Source organism: Myotis davidii, unplaced genomic scaffold (assembly GCF_000327345.1).
Source record: "Myotis davidii unplaced genomic scaffold, ASM32734v1 scaffold478, whole genome shotgun sequence".
NCBI classification, from domain to species: domain Eukaryota; kingdom Metazoa; phylum Chordata; class Mammalia; order Chiroptera; family Vespertilionidae; genus Myotis; species Myotis davidii.
The window spans coordinates 5,035,082-5,055,159 of record NW_006289570.1 but is presented as its reverse complement, the minus strand read 5'-3'; the positions used below and the strand labels follow the sequence as shown (position 1 = coordinate 5,055,159).

Genomic DNA, 20,078 nt, shown 5'->3' with positions numbered 1-20,078 from the left:
AACGAGGGGCAGCTGGCGCCGTCCATTGGCAAGTGACAGGCACTTGACGACAGCCTGACTTCCCGTCTCTCCGGCCCCAACCACTGCCCTACCTGCCCCCAGTCCGGGAAACTTCCCCGCGGCGCCGCGACCGGTCTCCATGGGTGGCAGCCGCTGATCTTGGTTCCTTTTTGTAGTAAAGCAGCTGAAAGGCTGTCCCCTGACCTGGGCACCTTCCCCTGCTGTTCTCCTCGCCCTTTTTGATGTTCATTTACTAGAAGAGATAACCTGGTACCAGGGGTGCCATTTCCGACGGGGCTCTGGTTTAGAGCACAGTTGTTGGGTGAAGGTTTGTGTCTTAATGGTAGTCATTTTAAGAGGGAAAAGTTTCGGTTTCTGAAACAGTCCAGACTTCTGCAAATGTGCTGTTCTCAGAGACAGTTTTGTGCTCCTTTATCTTCCAGGTGCAAAGAATCGTAGACCCGGGAGGAGCCATGGATAGGAGAAGTGCGGGTGACATAGAAAATGGAGATGCTTTCCTTGACTTGAAGAAGCAACTGGCCCCCAAAGCCCCCCATCGCTATACAAAAGTAGGCTTTGTTACTAATGAAATAGTGTTTCTTCGTGAAGGCGGGGAGGTTGGTAACATTGTGTAGGTATTTCATTGGTATTATCGAAAGTGGTAGTGAGATTCCATTCGCTCTATGGACTAAATGTTAACTAGAGTTTCTAACGCATGGCTTTGAACTTTTTTTCTCAAAGAGTGAATACCCAGAGTTCAAAGTAGAATTTGCTTCTCGGTAGCTTTCAGGTGAGAGGAATATTGGCTCGGATCCCACATGAATTTGTGGACCAGTATACGTTGGCACACACATTCTGTAAGAGCTGGTATGTTGTTGACTTACATGCTATAGAGTAAGAACTGCATCTCTGAGATGCCTCACAAAAGCAGTGTCCTGTGTTTTGATGTTTTCTTAAGAGGCGAACACCCCAAAGGAATGCTCTTGGGTGCATTCTAGGTGCTTGGCTAGAATCACCAGATTTTCAATTGTTTTTTAGTTCCTGTCACGAATTGAATACGGACTCACAGAAGTAAGGCTTCAATTATATTTCCCCTAGCCGAAAACTCGTGATTTTAAACTGCTCATCTAGAGATCTGCTTTTGCCTGGGGTGTGAGGGGGTATGGTATTTTTATTGAAGCTATTGTTTCCCACAGGATCTTGTCAGTTACTGAATGTTTCTGAAGAGGCTGACAGGATTGAGTGAGCTGTGAATTCACTTCTGGCTCCCTGCGATGTAGTGGGCTGGAGTATATAAAATGTGCTTGGGACTGTTGACAGAAAGGATTATGTCCTAGCTGGGTCCATATCTATACTTTCTTACTATGGACCCAGTCAGGTCTTGGAGGTGGTATTGTCCCTGGCTTGCTAGGATACCGATTGGTTAATATTTTAAAGTGAGGCCTTGTTTGTGTACTTTTGTCACTACTCTTACCTACTTGATAAAGTATCTAGTGCTGTCAAGTAATATTCATTTCTAGCATTTAAAAAAAAAACCCTTTAGAGGGAGAAAAATGTGTTCAAGTGCAAAAGAGTTCTTGGTTAATTGCTGTCTTACTGCAGTGTGTTGGCGTAACAGTGAGAGTTGATAGAAAGCATTTTACTTCATCCAGGTTTGGTCTTCCCCAATGTAGTTCTCCTCAAACCTGAGGGTGCTTGTTGAGTAGTGTTCACAACTTAAATTCATTACCTAAAATGTTGACAGGTGAATTGTGAATGGAGAAAAGCTTATTAAATGAAGGGAAACTTTTATAAGCTTCTGTGATTTCAACTCTGCCAGAACTTTTTTGAATGAAGTTCTGACTGGTAGTCTACTGGTAGTCTACTGGTAGAGTACTGACACTTCCACAGGCTGACCCAAGGCTGGCATGTGTATTTCATCTTAATGTTTATCCATCTTGATGGTTAAGTCATTTTTAGAAAGTTATTATTGGTTTCTCTTGGGATAGAGCGTATGTATGTCTACAGTAAAGAATAAAAAGCTCATTATAGTCCATTTTTTATAGTCCAACCTCAAAACTCTGTACCTAAAATGGTTAAGAAAAGCATTTTATTTAATATATATTTTATTGATTTTTTACAGAGAGGAAGGGAGAGGGATAGAGAGTTAGAAACATCAATGAGAGAGAAAAATCAATCAGCTGCCTCCTGCACACCCTCCATACTTTGAGTAGTTAGGCTTTAGTATTCCTTGAACAACCCAATACATGGTGTTGATGTTGTCAGGCAACTCAAATGCATTGTTACTCCTCCTGGTTCAGTTGGTGTCCATTGTGCTTCCGTGAACATCTCAGGAACTCAATTTAGACTCACACTGGGTACTTTCAGACCTACCCTTAAGTCTCAGTGATGATTAATGGGGATGGTTATAAGTGGATTTTTCAAATGCACCTGTTGTCCTGAGGGGTTTGAGCCCTTAATTTATAAACCGATGGAGATCCATTTTGCCAGGTCAGATTACTGAGATCAAAAGCTGTGTTTCCGTAGTATTTAAATGCGCATTTATAAATTGATTGGATTATGTTGAGAGACTTTTGGAGGTTATAGAGTGGGTCTCACCTCAAAGTCATGGATTAAAAGTGTTTTAGACCAGTGGTCACCAACGGGTGGTCTGTGAGGTCCGAAAGGTTGGCGACCACTGGTTTAGACAGTGTGGTCTTTGAACTAGCATTTAACATCATCTGGTAACTTGTTAGAAATATAAAGTCTCAAGTCCCATCCCAAAGGTATTGAATCAAAGTCTAGGGATAAGGCCTAGTCATCAGCATTTAACAAGTCTTTCAGGGAATTCTGGCTCTGATTCTAGTTTGAGAACCATTGGTTTAGGAAACAGAGGAGATAGTGATGTGTATTAGTGAAGAAACTTTGGGAGCCATTGAGCTTTCTCGTACCTTCATCAGAGGCCCTCATTTACCAGTTCTTGAGGTGCAGCACTGGCTGTTCTATTAGTGATATCATCTTCTGCTTGAAATACAAAATAGAAATGCTTTGGACTGTCCCGTTATTCAGATCCATGTGTTTTTTCTTCAAGTGAACAGACTGATCTTAGACCATAGAGTGTACATCTTTAGTGCTAGTCCTCCTTTGCTCTTTGTCTTCCCACTGACTCATTAAATGCTGCCTCCTGCCAGGAGACAGGAAATAAAAACAGAGGACACAGAACATTCATCTTGATCCTGACCAGTGTTCAGCGTGCATGGGAAATCTAAAAAGTAGGCATTGGATTACCTGAGCTTAATTTCATGTGTGACCTTCATTGCCTTGATTTGTTGAGAATTGGCACCATTTTAGCCATCAGTGTCTGTAAGGGATCTTTAAAAGAAGCCCCCTCATTTGTGGCTGGTGGGCAGTTGGTCACAGTAGTGCGGCCATGTTTATGTCTTTGCTTTAAAATCATTAAGAAAGTAAACAACCGAAGTGGACTGGTTTGAGTAACCTCCTAGCCTTCTTGGAGAAAATCAGTTGCTAGACTTGAAGTCAGCAAGCTTCTGAGAAGAAAACAGTAACAGTGATTTAAACCCTAAGTTAGAATCAGTAGTCAGATGGTTGGTTTTTCTTGTTCAAAGGTCTCATTTGATAACGTCGGGGTTGTTCAAGGAATACTAAAGTCTAGCTACTCAGAGTATGGCTATAGGTTTCTCTCCTAAACTGAATTGAATAGTAATCTTTAACAGGTGGCATTTCAGTGGCACACTTAGTGCACACTTCTTAAGCTAATGTCAAAATAGGGGTGCCTGTTTATATTGGAGAAAGCAGAATTATGGTATGAAAGTCATGATAGCCCTGGCTGGGTAGATCAGTTGATTACACTATTGTCCTGATACACCAAGGTTGCAGATTCAATCCCTGGTCAGGACACACAAGAATCAACCAATGAATGCATAGGTGGGTGAAACAGCAAATTGATATCTGTCTGTCTGTCTGCCTCACTCTCTTTGCTTCTCCTATCCCTCCTCTCTCTAAAATAAATAGTAAGGAAGAAAGGAGCCCTGGCTGGTGTGGCTTAGAGCATCAGACTGTACACCCAAGAGTCATGGGTTCGATTCCTGGTCATGGGTTCGATAGCTGGGTTGTGGGTTCACTCCCTGTCCCCCACCCTCAGTCAGGGTGCTCCCAGGAGTCAACCAGTCAATGTGTGTGTGTCTCTCCCCAGCAGACCACACGCTCTGATAATGAAGTATCCAGCCTCCTGAAATGCAGGGACCTATTAACTCAACTTATGTCAGCTCCTGTATGATTTTGCTACACTTAGTTTATTTGTCATTGCAGTGTGGTAAGGTGAGCAGTTCAGTAAGAGAAGAACCAAAAACTGAGCAGAACAGATTTGCAAGTCCATTTGTTCTAAAAAAAAAAAAAAAAAAAGGAAAAACCATTATACAGTTTTAATGTTTCAATTGTGCAGAAAACCATAGTGGGCACTTTTCCAAGTATTTTTCCTTTAGCTAAAGTTGAAGGTTTTCTTTTAAAATATCCCAAAGTGGTTTCTTTCCAGGAATAATTGTTGGTAAGGGCTCTAGATGAGATAGCAAGTCCTCTTGAGAAACTGGAGAGCTGTGAGGCCAGGAAAGAGAGTCATCTGCCTGTGCTAGACTAGCCTGGCACCCAGGAAATGTTCAGTGGACGGTTACGGAAAAGCAGACTTTGTGTTGACTCCTCCCCACTTAAGTGGGGGACCCTCTCAGGCTGGGATACCTATGTCTTATGCAGTTGAGACTTTGCTAACAGATTCCAGGTCTCTAAGCCCACGAAGAGGAGCATTCTCATGTTTCCCTAAATGCGCAGGTGGATCTTGGGTCACATTTTGAGAAACGTCATTGGTTTAAAGTACTACTTCTTAACTTCTTTAGGATTTACTGGCAATCGCTTGAAGGTATAAACACTCACTGCTGAAATGCACAATTTTGTATATGATTCCTTGAGGCCCTGAAATTAGTTTAAGAAGCTCTGCTCTCAAGAACCATAAGTATAAGTTTACCTTGATGTTTAAGTTATTCCCATGAGTTTTTACGGTCCAAGAATGGTTTTGTTTTCCCACTTCTCAGCCTGTTATTGAAGAAAGTGGTTCTTCATCCTCTATTGACATTCCAGTTGAGGTGTACCCTGTCACAAATGGCACTGCTAGCATAGTTAATGCCGGTGTGCAACTGGCTCATTGCTCTATCTTTTGCTCCTATAGGCTTTGTATAGTCAGTCACTTGAGTATTTGTTCACACCTGGAAATTGCCAAGCATATAAAGTCAACAAAGAAAACTGGAATAATATGGGAGGGGAAGTTAAAACATTTTTACCAACCTGAGTGATTCTTATACCTGAGAATACTTGGCACTTATCAGTCATTGATTAAGTAATAAATCTGTAAGAAGAGAAATTAAACAAACATTATCCTCTGGTAACTGAATCTCTCACTTGTGTTTACTTAAAAATATTTTTATTGAGATATAATTCAAAAATATAAAATTCATCCCTTTTAAGGGACACCACTCAGTGGTTTTTAGTGAATTCACAAAGCTATGCAACCTTCACTACTATCTAATTCCAGACCTCAGAAAGTGTACCTGGGGGTAAAGGGAGATTACCATATATGATTTGTAATTTCCCCCCCTATTTTGGGGGTTGTCTTTTTGCTTTCTTAATAGTAATTTGAAACACAAAAGTTTCTGAATTTGAAGTCCATTTTAAAAATCTGTCTCCTTATAAATTGGCACCTGGTGCATTTAAGAGCGGGAGGTTTCAGGTAAGCCTGAAGCTTCCATGCCGTGAGGAGCATTCAGTGTGTGGAATATATTATTGGACAGTGATTTGTGAGAGAATGTGTCTTAGCAAGAAACGGATCACTGTTAGGTTATTTGCCAGTTTTGCTTAAACTTCTTGTAAGAACCTTAAACTGACTCCAGTCCTTTTGGGAATAAGTCAGGTATAAATAAATAGGAACTGTTTAAAATGCTTAAGGTAAACACTCAATTACTGAAAACAAAAATAAGCAAAAGTGTGTGAAATAGTATTCAAAATCACATTTGATTTCTCTTTGTAGGAGGAGCTCTTGGATATAAAAGAACGCCCTCATTCCAAACAAAGGCCTTCATGCCTCTCTGAAAAATACGACAGGTATGGTGGGAGTGGGGGCTGCTTCTGGTCAGCTTGTTACATCAAACTTGGTACATTTAGAATTGTATTGTTTTGGACCTTCTTGATAGAATTATGAGTGGGGAGATAGGGGTTTTGACATTGAGCTTCAACACAACATATTACAGATAAACTATGAACATAACTAGCATTTTATTACATTGTCTTCATTATTTTCATTATTAATTAGCTTTGAACATTAATTCAAAGATTTGAGCTGCAAGGGACTCTAAGGATGGCTAAACCAGTTCCCTTTTAACTAACTGTTGATGAAACTAAAACTAGAAATAAACTTGGTCAAAGGCACATGGTCAGAAAGCAGAATTAAGACTTGACTTGAACACAGGAGTCCTCATCAGGGTATTTCCTCTCTTCTAGTGGCTTTTGCACTGTGCTTTGAGGGCCCTTCTTAAAGGTCTGCCCCAGGAAGGCTGATCAGGAGGACTCTGAGCCTTTTCATCTGTGCCCTCCCCCCCAACTCCATCAAACAAGAGTCATTCAGCCCTGACCGGTTTGGCTCAGTGGATAGAGCGTCAGCCTGCGGACTCAAGGGTCCCAGGTTCTATTCCGGTCAAGGGCATGTACCTTAGTTGTGGGCACATCCCCAGTGGGGAGTGTGCAGGAGGCAGCTGATCGATGTTTCTCTCTCATCGATGTTTCTAATTCTCTATCCCTCTCCCTGCCTCTCTGTAAAAAATCAATTTTATATATATATATACACACACACACACACACACACATACATATACATATACATACATATACATATACAGATAAGCCCTTTAGAATCTTGGCACTTTCCTAAGAGGTAGAGGCTTTGGTTTGACAAGACTATATGTAGCTAACAATGTTCTGAAAAGCTCTTACAGTAACTTCTACATTGCACTTTTAAGGTCACTTCTTCAATGTCAACGTAGATGGTTCATACTGGTCTACATTTTATTTTTAATATATATTTTGTATTGATTTCAGAGAGGAAGGGAGAGAGAAACATCAATGAGGAGAGAGAATCACTGGCTGCCTCCTGCACTCCCCCCACTGGGGGGATTGAGCCCGCAACCTGGGCATGTGCCCTTGGCCGAAATCGAACCTGAGACCCTTTAGTCTACAGGCCACGCTCTATCCGCTGAGCCAAACTGGCTAGGGCTGGTCTACATTTTTAACATACAAAGCATCCATCTTGGTTGAATAGTGCATATTCATTTTATTTTTGTATATGGACTGTTTAGAAGGTTGCTAAATCTGGACGCCTCATCTGCTTTACCCTGATGAAAGGGATACTTGAATAATTGCTATTCCACATAGTTAGGACTTTTTAATAAGTCTCAGATAATCTGTTGTTGTTTTTCATTAAAGCTATAAAGCTTTTTTTATGCCTCAAATTGAATCTTCTCATTACAGCTGTTTCTTCTTGACATAAAGTTATTGTGGGCATACACATTCACTTTTATTCCGAAGTGGAAAAATTATGCCTAGTAATGCTAATGGAAATAAGAGGAAAAAGGTTCTCATTCTGCTGTTTCTCTTCTCTGACAATTAAAATTTGTTGGGTTCCTAAACTTTAAGCAATCCTCAAAACCACACTAAAAGACAGGTCATGTCCCCTTTATGGTGAGGAGTTTGAGACAGAGAGGTTGACTCACGTATTCAAGAAATGTTCCATTGGTGCCTGCCATGCAGCAAACACTGTGTCAGGTGCTGTCAAGTACTTCCTTCGTGGAACATTGGTCTGTAGAAGGGCACAAATACTCCTAAGAGGTTATCATGCCACCAGTACAGGCTGTAAAGGACAAGTGTAGAGAGCAGAGCTAGTGTGTAGTGCAGCTGGTCTGATCTGGGCTTGGGGAAGTCCTTTCTGCAGAAGATCGAAGGGCATAGCTCAGTCACTTGTCTAAGGTGTCCCTGGTGGTGATGGCAGAGCTAGAATTAGTCCCAGACCATTGGGCTTCAAAGCTGCTGTGCACACTGTGCCACCTGTCACCCCATCATCAGAGGGCGGACAAAGTAAAACCCAAACCACACGTCTTAGGCTCTTACTAGTAAGAGCTTATGGGGAATACTGAGACTATGCATAGAAATTCTGGGAAAATACCCACCAAGCATTCTAGGAGCTACTTCTAGTGAGAGGATTAAGAGGTTTTTCCTCCTTGTACTAATCTTCTGTAAACTGAGTAGTAATATTTATGGAGCCATATTTTTTGTGTAAAACAGGCGTAGTTACTGCACCCCAAGGTATGTGATCTGAATGTTTCATTTATGCACAGATGACTAGTTTTCAAGCTAGTTCAGGTGTTATGTGAACAATGACAAAGTATTACTGAATTAATAGTTGCTTTTGTTTTCATCTTAAAATAGATAACCGTTTTTAACCATTTTTATGGTAACCATGACATTTTATATTGGAAAGGGATTTCCACAACATATTACTTGAGGAAATTCGTAAATGAGACATGTGTAAATGCTAACTGTTGGTGCCCTTTGACTTACAGTGACGGTGTCTGGGACCCTGAGAAGTGGCACGCCTCTCTGTACCCAGCTTCCGGGAGGAGCTCCCCAGTGGAAAGTGTGAAAAAAGAGTTGGATGCAGACCGGCCTTCCCTGGTGCGCAGGATAGTAGGTGAGCACAGTCACTCGGAAGTGGGGGCAGCAGTTTGGAGACAGTGCTCTTTGCTGCTGGCTTCATTCTTAGCTGTGAGAGCTTTGTGCAAGGAGGGAAAGCGTCATTATCAGGAAGCTGATTTCCAGTTGAGTAAAATCATAGCCTTCCAGTGTAGCAGCAGTGGCAAGTAGACACATTAGGCTATGTGCTTTTGAATGAAAAGTACTAATGTCATTCATTGACGTAGATAACTGCGTTAGGTGTGGTAGGAGCATAAAGCTATGCTGGAAATCTGGTTATGCTTAGTCTCATATGAGAGACTAGTACTCAGGTATAAATCAGTTCTGGCAGTTCTTAATTCATAATGGAGTATGGTATGAATACAGGGTTTAGATAAGGTTTGAGACTGGAATAAAGTTTGATCTTCCATACCTTTACCCCTTTGAACTAGAAAAGATACTGAAAAGTGAAATGGAGACCTGGCAATATTAAAACTAGTCAAGAAACTTGTTGCAAGAGGAACTCCTTTTGATAAGAGAAGACCCATCATAGAACAAATTTGGAACTGAGCAAAGAAAATAGGGATGACTTTAGTTGGAGCTATACGATCCTTCTACAAAGAATCTACTAGTGCAGTCAGTGCAGTAATGCCCCTCAAAGAATTTATTCTAACAGAATCATTAAAGATGTGCCACAGACTTTATTCAAATGATGAAAACTTAGAAGCAACCTAAATGTCCATAGTAGAAATGAGTTGAGTATGTGTGAGTATTGCATTGGTTAGCTGTTAAAAACGTGTTGGAGATGTGTTTACCAAGTAATATAAAGCTGCCCATATTATACCTTGTGTTGGAAAAAACTGAGACACTGCATAAAAGTTCTGGAAAAGTACACACCAGAATGTTTTAGGAGCTGATTTTGATGAGAGGATTAAAAGATTTTTCTCACTTGGACTTATCTTTAGTTTTCTGGTTTTTCTAGGAAGAATTTTTGAGTGTGTGTTAACATGTTTACTTTTCTTACACCTTTATTGAGATATAATCTATTTATATAAAAGCCAAGTGACTGGAACACTGGAATGACTGGTTGCTTTGATGCAAAATGCAGCCCCAACAGCCCCCTCCACTCCGATGGGTTGGGGGGAAGGGCCAGCCGGCCAACCTCCGGCATCCCCTCCCCACAGCCAGCCTGGCCCCAGTCAGCCCCACCTGTGCACGAATTCATGCACCAGGCCTCTAGTAGACATATAATAGACTGCACATAAAGCATACCATTTGATGTTTTAACATGTGTATACACCTGTGAAACATTACCACAATCAAAGTAATAAGCTTTTCCATCACCCCCAAAGGTTTCCTAGTACTCCTCTGAGTCTCTTCTGTACCATTCCCCAGTAGTATGGCTGGGTCATATGGGAGATGTGGTTAACATTTTGAGAAACTGCCAGGCTGTTTTTAAAAGTGGTTATTACCATTTTACAGCACTGGATGAGACTTCCGTTTGCTCCACATCCTTGTCAGCACTTGAAATGGTCAGTCTTTCTTTCTTTTTCTTCAAATTATAAGAGAAAGTTTATTTAGAAAGTTACAGAGGGAGTAGAAGTGAGCCCGCTGGGCTGCATAAGGTCAGGAAACAAGTTAGAGAGGCAGAAAGAAGAAGGGCCCTTGGAGCTCAGGAGAAAGTCAAGGGTGATGGACCTGGCGGAAGAAGAGGGGGAAGGGAAAGGCCTGGCGTGCTCTCAGGAGGGAGAGCGCCAGTCATTCTTTTTGAGTGTAGCCATTCTAATGGATGTGTAGTGGCATCATATATGGTTGAATTGACACTTCCCTAGTGGCTAATGATGTTGAATATCTTTTCATATTGCTTATTTGCCAACCATATGTCATCTTTGGTGAAGTGTCTCTTCAAGCCATTTGGAGTTTTTTTAGAGTTTTCATATGTACTGGGTACAGGCCTTTTATGAGCTATATGGTTTGAAATGTTTTCTTCCAGTCTGTGGCTTGTTTTTCCATTCTTTGAGTACTATGCCAGGTTCTCAAAGAACATCATTTGTTCAGTGTCGTTTCATTTTAACATTGAGGAAATGCCATGGGAATTTAACTCCTGTTTATATCAATTAGCTTCTGGTAAAATTGGTTTTGTTATACATTGTTTCACTTAAAGTTAAGGAACCTATCAACTACCTTAAGAGAACTTAAGAAAAGAATTATTGTATCTGTCAAAGAGTAGAGGTTTTAAATTTTGATCAAGCCCCCTTTATCGTTTTTTAAAGGGATTATGCTCTTGGTGTCATGCCTAAGAAAACTTTGCTTAACCCAATGTCACAAAGATTTTCTCCTGTCCTTTCTTCCAGAAGTTTTAGTGGTTCTCAACCGTCCTAATACCATGACCCTTTAATACAGTTCCTTATGTTGTGGTGACCCCCAACCATAAAATTATTTTCGTTGCTACTTCATAACTGTAATTTTGCTACTGTTATGAATCGTAATGTAAATATCTGATATGCAGGATGTATTTTCATTGTTCGCAGCCCACAGGTTGAGAACCGCTGATGAGGTTTTACATTTAGATCTATTATCCATTTTGAATTAATTTTTGTATATGAGACCAGGTGTGGATTCAAGTTCACTTGTTTGTGTATGGATATCCAACTGTTCAATACTATTTGTTGAAGAGACACTACCTTTTTAAGTAATTTTTTCAAATGCTGACACACAACATAAGTTGACTAAACATTTGCCAATAATTACATAGATAAGGACATAGTCAAAATGGATTATGGAAACTAATCTGGGAAAATCATTTATAATTAAAACATTGCTTGCTATTAAAGATAAAAAAGCAAAGGCTGTCTTACGTAAATATGTAATGTACATGTTACTCGGTAACTGTTTTAGTGGGACTCTTCTCCAGGAACCCCACCACCACGTCATGGGTATACCATGGAGGAGGAAAATGCCCTTGCTGACTTGCTTACCTTTCTGTTTCTGGCATCTTTCCAGACCCACGAGAGCGCCTGAAAGAAGATGACTTAGATGTTGTTCTTAGCCCACAGAGGCGAAGCTTCGGAGGGGGTTGCCACGTCACGGCCGCTGTTAGCTCCCGGCGCTCAGGAAGTCCATTGGAGAAAGATGGTGATGGACTTCGCCTGATTGGAGGACGCAGAATTGGCAGCGGGAGGATAATCTCTGCCAGGAACTTCGAGAAGGACCACCGGCTGAGCGATAAGGACCTGCGGGACTTGAGAGACAGAGACCGAGAGAGGGACTACAAGGACAAGCGCTTCAGGGTTTGTCTTCTAGGTTCCTTGGCACCTGTGTACTAGGGACTCGGTATTCACCTCTTTGTACTGGTTACTTTGAGATCCTGGATGAACACGGCCCATTCTTAAGCCAGATAGGGAGGAATAGAGAGAGCTGGATGGGGGCGAAGAGGGGCTTCAAGTCTACAACATAGTCTTCGTTGCACTATTGAGTATTACGTAATTCACCAAGGCCTTGATTGAGGTAGAAACGCCTTAACTAGAATTTTCTTTTTTATCTGCATTATGTACTTTTCCAGAGGGAGTTTGGGGATAGTAAGCGTGTCTTTGGTGAGCGTAGAAGAAACGATTCCTACACAGAAGAAGAACCAGAATGGTTCTCAGCTGGACCCACAAGTCAGTCTGAAACCATTGAGCTGACTGGCTTTGATGATAAGATCCTGGAAGAAGATCAGAAGGGAAGAAAAAGAACAAGGCGACGGACAGCCTCTGTGAAGGAAGGTCAGCAAAAACGGGGAGGGAAGCTCACTGTTCTAAAACTCGATATGCTTATAATTGGCTTAACTATGTACTTAGGAATGGGCACATGTATTAGGAAGTAGCAAGTTCTTACAGTTGCAGCCTGATTTTGAAACTGCTTCCTATACTCCCTCCTCAACTTGCTCTGCCTGCAATGCTAAACAGAAAGTCCTCACATTCTGCTGCTACGAGCACCGTGCACACAAAAGGATTCCCAGAGACAGAAACGTGGTAGATATAATGGGGGTCTCATTTATTGAGCGCACTATGTATATTATACAGAGTGGTAAGCATTTTGTCTATATAATCCTACTTCCAGCAATCCTGTGAGGTAGGTGCTTTTATGCCCATCTTATAAGTGAGCAATTGAAGGCAAAGGGGGCTTTAGTGACTTGCCTGAGGACCCTGAGGAAGTAAGTAGTGAAGCTGGGAGTTGAACAGGATGTATGCTGTTACACTTTTTTCCCCTCGGGTGATGCAGGAAATAGGTAACTTGGGAGGCTTTGTTCTTAGTTACTTTGCCTAGGTCCCTGACTTTTGAGTTTATCATAATAAATGGCCAGTTGTGTTTGTCTGCTAGTACATATTCCTACTCATACAGACACTCAGTTGTCAGGCCCAGCCTGCTTTCTAGAGAGCTTAAAAGCTGCACACAGTCCTGGCTGATGTGGCTCAGTGGTTAAGAGCATCAGCCCACGTACTGAGGGGTCATGGGTTCAATTCCTGGTCAAGGGTATATACGTGATTTGCAGGCTTGATTCTCCTGCCCTACCGGAGCACATGAGAGAGGCAACCAATCGAAGTGTCTCTCACATCCATTTCTCTCTCACTGTGTCTCTCTCTCCCTCCCTCCCTGCCACTCTCACTTTAAAAAAAAAAAAATCAATGGAAGAAATATCCTAAGATGGGGATTAACAACAGAAAGTTGCATATGGGGCACTCGTGCTGCTTGCAAAAGCCATTCATCTGTTAGATGTCCCCATCACAACACAGAATTAGAGTGACTATGCTAAAAATGAGTTTCTTTTATAATGTATGAGTCTTAGTTGGGACACAACTGCAACAGTATCTTAGCTTTCTGAACCCTGACTTAAGTGGTGGTGCAGATGCATGTATAAAGACAGAACCAAATTAATTTCGTTCCATTTTTAAGCAGTAAGACATGCAAAGGCCACTGCTTTAAAAAAAAGATCCTATTAGAAAAATAATTCACCACACCAGCAATTTTCAAGCTTTTCCATCTCATGGCACAGGAAAACTAATCACTAAAATTCTGTGGCACATCTAAAAAGGTATTTCCTGCTGCTCTGACAAAAAATAGGTATGATTTTGATTGATTTACAAAAAATTAATAATAATGGTAGTAATTGCCTACCTTTTTGCTCCAAAGTAACTTTGTAAAAATATCAGGTGCCTACACTTGTGTAGAAGAATTTCTGGGACCAACAATTAACTGATCATATGTAACCTTATGTGACCTGACCAGTAAGATGCATCTCTATTAGGTGACCCATACATAGGGTGTCCCAAAGAAATGTGTACACACACTTTGACTAATTACAAAGGGAGTATTTATTTATACACATTTCATTTTCAAATTGAGCTCCCAGCTGTTAGAGTGTGTACACATTTTCTTGGGACGCCCTGTATTTATGGTTCAAGGCGGGGCTTCATACTGGAGGGCTATTGTGTTGGCTGCTATCATTTTTTAAATTTGGCAATCTAAGGGAGAGGTCAGTGCCCCTGACTAAAGAGTCAGGTATTGCAGGTTTTAAAAATTCTTGTGGCGCACTAGGGGGAAAGCACTATACTGCACTGCGGGAAACTTGAAGAATGGGCAGAGGAGGGACCACAATTCTCCTTCCGTAGAAAGAGAACTGTTTTTCTACTGAACATGCTGAACTGTAACAAGAAGTCTGCTTTTAAAGTCACCTATGTCTCTTCTGCATGTGATGATGGCTGAGGCCACAGACTAAGTCATTAGCAATTAGCATGCTCAGCCTGCTTCTAACCTGGTTTTGCTTTTAGGCATAGTCGAATGCAATGGAGGAGTGGCCGAAGAGGAGGAGGTGGAGGTCATCCTTGCACAGGAGCCTGCTGCAGATCAGGAAGTGCCGAGGGATGCCGTCTTGCCTGAGCAGTCCCCGGGAGAATTTGACTTTAACGAGTTCTTTAACCTTGATAAGGTGCCATGCTTGGCTTCGGTGAGTGTAGTAGCACACTAACAAAATGGAGGGAGCAACTATATGGTTAATATGTCTTTAACATATGTCTTTTTGAGGTATTTTTTTAAAATATTTTTTTTATTGATTTTTTTACAGAGAGGAAGGGAGAGAGATAGAGAGTCAGAAACATCAATGAGAGAGAGACATCGATCAGCCGCCTCCTGCACATCCCCCACTGGGGATGTGCCCGCAACCCAGGTACATGCCCTTGACCAGAATCGAACCTGGGACCCTTCAGTCCGCAGGCCGACGCTCTATCTACTGAGCCAAACCGGTTTCGGCTTTTTGAGGTATTTTTTTGTTAGAGGCCCTGGGGGCTGTTAGGCTTTTATTTATTTGTTTATTTAAATCTTCACCCAAGTGTATGTTTCTGATGAAAAATCAGGTGTCAGCCTTATGGGAGCTCCTTTGTAGGTAACAGTTTGCTTTTCTCTTACTGCCTTTAAGATTCTCTTTGTTGTTAATTTTTTGGCATTTTAATTATGATGTGTCTGGGCCTGTTTGCATTCTTCCTGCTTAGGGTTCTCTGTGCCTCCTGAACTTGTGTGACTTTTTCCTTTACCAAACTAGGGAAGTTTTCTGCCATTTCTTCAAACACGTTCTCTATCCCTTTCTCCCTTTTTGCCTCTTCTGGCACACTTAGGGGGAGGCACTACTGTTGGAGCATCCCAACTTGCTCTGTGATAAAAATGACAGACTAGATAAACTCTTAAGGATTCTTCTCAGGTTTAAAATGCTTTTAGTTTCTTGTAATTGGCATTTCCAGTTAATGTGTTTAAAAGTAACTTTGTTTTATGTTTTAGCTATAATAAAATTTAGCTTCTCTAAGTGAAACAAAGTTGATAGATGATCAAAGTATGCAAATGACTTTCTCAACACTTACTGTCATATCTTTAGAAAATGTCCAGATGTTTTATATTCAGGTCCTTTGCTTTTCATGTTCCTTCTGTATATCTTCTGACTTTTTTCCTACACAGTATGATCAGAGAAAATAAAAGGATTAAAATGAAAAGCCATTTTTGCTATTTATAATATAGCAAAACTCTTTTCAACATTAAACTGTTTTTAATAGCTGTATCTTTTAGTTACTTTTAAAATAATTCCTATTTATCACTAAGGTGATTGTATCTTGGATTCGATTCCCAATTTTCACAGTGCCACATCACTCATAATGCTTCTCTTATGCTGTAATGATTGCAAGTGCACGTAAAAGTCAGCATTATTTAAATGAGAGTCTACAAGTGGAATGTGATTGAAACTATGAATAATACCTCAGAAAATATAAGTACCACAGATAATGATCAAATTAGTGTCTTGAATTAAAATCCCTTTTCTTATGTGAAAGGAGTGTTTTGTGGCTTAGTTTGGGTATGTGTTAGGAGAAAATTCTTCCAGATAAGAATAAATCTTAACTTCCACTGTTGAACTTTGGAAACTGGGGGTTCTAGACTTCAGATAAAAGAGTCACTAACTCTGTCATCCATGTACCAGTTTGGGGGGAAACGTGTATTCTGTTTGTTATTGGTATAGAAGTAAAAGTTTATGCCTTACTTTCAAGGATGTGCCTAATTTTTGGATTGACATTTGCTTTAGCTTTTCTAAATGTTGATAAGAATATTGTACTGCATAAAGATCAATTTTTATATTTAACTGGATTTATGATAGGGTACAGTTGAAAATTTTATTTTAAAAAAACACGTTTAAAATCTCTTTTAAGAAGGATTGATGATAGAAATTACTATTATGAAATAGTGTTGAAAAAAATATTTCTGATCATAGTGCATCATTTAGTTGGCCTTATTATTAAGCCAGAAACCATGGAAGTTGGATTTAAAACAGAACATACATCCGAAAACTCCTCGTTAAATTCAAACAGATCTTAGAGATGCGTTAAAAGTTCATCTTTCACATTCTGATATTTTCTAAACTTTGACTTAGAATTGTGATCTATGAGCTCTACTTTTTAGCTTTTGGCTTCAGAAATTATCAGCATTGAACTTTATGATGTTCATTACAGCCATGAGACTGTTTGCAGCAAGGATTTTCTTTCGTCAGCTGTCCATACATGATATTTAGTTGAAGGCCACTTCTCAGCTTGGCAATGGAATGCTTTACTCTTGGTGCTGATTTTGATTTTGAAATTATGTCCTCCAAGAACATTCAGTGGTTCATGGGTTTGTCTAATGAGGCGAAGGATTAAAAATGCCATTTCTATGGCACAGTGGTTTTGCTTTATATGCTTAGAAAGTACATGGTTGGTTTTGCTCAAGTTTGGGTTACTCAGAAATGACCCAGGAGGGGAAGAAAAATGAAAGATGCTCAGATTCCTAAGTTCTGAAAGTGTTTACCTTCAGGTCAGCCGCTTCAAAGGAAGTTTCAAAGTAAGTGACCCTTTCTTAAAAATTGAAACTTCTTGTCCCTTTCGCCTAGAAACTATAATCTTAGCTCCTCTGTCTTTCCTTTTAGATGATAGAAGATGTTTTGGGAGAAGGGTCAGTCTCTGCCAGTCGATTCAGTAGGTGGTTCTCTAACCCAAGCCGATCAGGAAGCAGATCCAGCAGTCTTGGTTCAACACCACATGAAGAACTGGAGAGACTTGCAGGTAAAATGGCTTCAGATTCTGGTCATGGACCTAAACTTGAGCTCTGACACTGTTCATTGTCTTCATTAGTCAGGGGTTCATTAGGGTTGAAGAGTCTCTGGATACTGAAAAAGCCTTCAATTCGTGTCCTTTTAATACTATTTGAAGCTGTGTTTCTTTGCTTTATTGGGATCAATTAATTATGAATATATTTACTTGCATTATTAGGTCTGGAGCAAGCCATCCTCTCTCCTGGACAGAATTCGGGGAATTATTTTGCTCCTATACCATTGGAAGACCATGCTGAGAATAAAGTGGATATTTTAGAAATGTTACAGAAGGCCAAAGTGGATTTAAAACCTCTTCTTTCCAGCCTCTCTGCAAATAAAGAAAAACTTAAAGAGAGCTGTAAGTGTTTATTAGAGTCTGCTTTAGGTATCTGCAAAAGCTTGAATGCTCAGTCTTAAGGCAGTTAATGCTATTTCATCAAAAGTCAAATATATGGTGGGTTTCATTGAACATTCTTCAAAAAAAAATTTTTTTTTTAATCAACCAATATCACCACCTCTTTGAGAACCTGGTATAGTCAGTAGGTCCTGGGACCTCTATTAATTCTTTCACCCAGTCCTCCTCACCTGGAGCCCGTTTATAACACTCTAGTGAATGCTGTCCTCCTGAACAGCATTTGGCAGCTCCTCACATCTTTGCCTCAAACTGCCATGTTCTTGTGAGGTTATAAGCCTTCCATGGACACCTTAGTGGTACAATAAGCATGGTGCTGACGTTAGGCCAGCGGGGAGTCCTGCCTGGTGACAAGCCTCCAGAAGACCCTTACAGAGCTCCTCCGACAGGATGCGCAGCAGGATCTTGTCAAGTCTTATAGCTTATGGCCCCGTTTCTAGCACTGAAGCATTTTAGGGTTAGTTTATGCCATCTCTTACTCGGCACACAATTATGGCCTCATTTCAACTAAGCAACAATGATTTTAAGTGTCTTCAATCTATTTTTGGTGTGATTCTTTTTTACTTTCACCTTAACCGTGATGTAGCCAAAGAGAATTCCTACCACGTATTCCTTTGCTTGACTTAACCTGGACTTTTTCAACTTTTCAGCACATTCAGGGGTTGTGCTTTCAGTGGAAGAAGTAGAAGCAGGGCTCAAGGGCTTGAAGGTGGACCAGCAACTGAAGAATTCCACTCCTTTCATGGCAGAACACTTAGAGGAGACCCTGAGTGCTGTTACCAGCAATCGACAGCTCAAAAAAGATGGTGATATGACTGCATTCAACAAGCTAGTGAACACCATGAAGGCAAGTGGGACTTTGCCTTCTCAGCCCAAAGTCAGCGTAAGTATTTGACACAAACTCCAGCCTTTTCTCCTTTTCCCTCTTTCTGTTCCACTTCCCACAATAAATGGATTTTTAAAAAGGTATTCTGAGTAAGTTGGAAATTTTTTAGTAGTCATTTGGTCCTTGATGCTTTTGTGTGTTCTTTAATTATCGCTGTGCTATTTGTTACTAGAAAAAGCAGGTTTTGGTTCATCTACATGTGTTGTGGGTGACAGTATAAAGATTGAAAGAGTCATACATAACTTTCTTAAGTCATTGCTAAAAAAAATGGTGATACATATCTTTTTGGTTGAACTCCAAAGAAAGTTTTGTTTTTATTCAGCTACTTGTTAAAATAACTTACTGTATATTTATAGTCAGATCTTTTCCATACCTTCTAGTTACTTCCAAATACCCAGGCTTACCTGCTTTCTTGACTAGACCGTTGGCAGTTATACGAAACATTTGTCAAGTAGGATGGATTTTTTTCATGACAATTGTATTTTGTTAATTTACTAATAGAAAAAGCTGTGACTCTAAACTTGTAAAACACCTTTAAGCATGAAGTTGGGTTACAAGGTGACTGAATATCAGTAAATGCAGGTGTGTAGCACATACTGGAAGTGTGTGGCTCTCAACCATGGCCTTTGTGTCAGTATTGCTCTCCTTGATGAAAGTGATAAAGGAAGCAGAATAAATCTGAAGAATAAAAACATAGACATTCCATTTGCTGTGTTAGATTTACCAACGTGAGTTGTTTTCTCCTTATACATTCTTATCTGGGAACTACAAGTTAGCTGCGGCAGCAGGAACTGATTCATTGTGCCTTGACCATGGGAAGGGAACTGATTTTTGGTGTTTCTCATATGACCAGCAGTCAGCAATAGAGATTCCCACAGAAATGCCATTGTTCCTGGCCTTACTGCTAGAACTGTCCACCTTGGAAAGGTGGCAACTCAGGGAGGTAGATTTATTCCTGAGTATCTGACCACACCAGGCCAGTTTAGGGGAATACTTCTTGTAAACTGCTTTAGAATTATTTCCATTCAAAGAATTATTAGGTACAAGGACCAGATTAAAAGATTGCAAACTATTCTGTTCTCCTTCCTTGTTACCTTTGTGTCTTGGTGACTGGGTCACTTCTTGTACCTTCTTTCTTTTAGTGTGAGCAAAGAAATGGGAACAGGAAAATTCAACAGTTAACCTGATGCTTTTGAACATTTTGTTTCAGATATGGATACGATTCTAGGGTTTGACAGTAGCACAGTTGACCCTGAGTTGTTAGAGGAACTATTTCAATGTTTGTATTTCAATGTTCTGAAATATATCTGATTTCGCCGCGGGAAAGAGACTCAAAACGCCTATTTAAAGGGATAGATGATATAATTCAAGTTGCTAGGCAA

The 20,078-nt window shown here is 40.5% G+C and overlaps 1 protein-coding gene and 1 long non-coding RNA gene across 3 annotated transcripts in view; one reads left to right on the top strand and one right to left on the bottom strand.

Annotated features, from left to right (window-relative positions):
• Positions 1 to 443: 443 nt before the first annotated feature.
• EIF4ENIF1 (eukaryotic translation initiation factor 4E nuclear import factor 1) overlaps positions 444 to 20,078 on the top strand; it is a 30,996-nt gene continuing 11,361 nt past the window's right edge. The window contains exons 1-9 of one of the 2 annotated variants that reach the window (XM_006762090.2): positions 444 to 569; positions 6,071 to 6,144; positions 8,652 to 8,779; positions 11,764 to 12,050; positions 12,323 to 12,524; positions 14,571 to 14,746; positions 17,234 to 17,369; positions 17,577 to 17,756; positions 18,461 to 18,693. In XM_006762090.2, coding sequence (XP_006762153.1) covers positions 474 to 569; positions 6,071 to 6,144; positions 8,652 to 8,779; positions 11,764 to 12,050; positions 12,323 to 12,524; positions 14,571 to 14,746; positions 17,234 to 17,369; positions 17,577 to 17,756; positions 18,461 to 18,693 — 1,512 coding nt within the window. In that variant the 5' untranslated portion in view covers positions 444 to 473. The remainder of the gene's footprint in view (positions 570 to 6,070; positions 6,145 to 8,651; positions 8,780 to 11,763; positions 12,051 to 12,322; positions 12,525 to 14,570; positions 14,747 to 17,233; positions 17,370 to 17,576; positions 17,757 to 18,460; positions 18,694 to 20,078) is intronic. The other variant, XM_015562907.1, reaches the window with a different exon arrangement.
• LOC107182842 lies at positions 4,435 to 11,805 on the bottom strand. The gene is made up of 3 exons (XR_001513598.1): positions 11,739 to 11,805; positions 5,349 to 5,392; positions 4,435 to 5,252 (listed from the first exon to the last, which is right to left on the bottom strand). It is a non-coding gene; the product is annotated as an uncharacterized LOC107182842 (long non-coding RNA).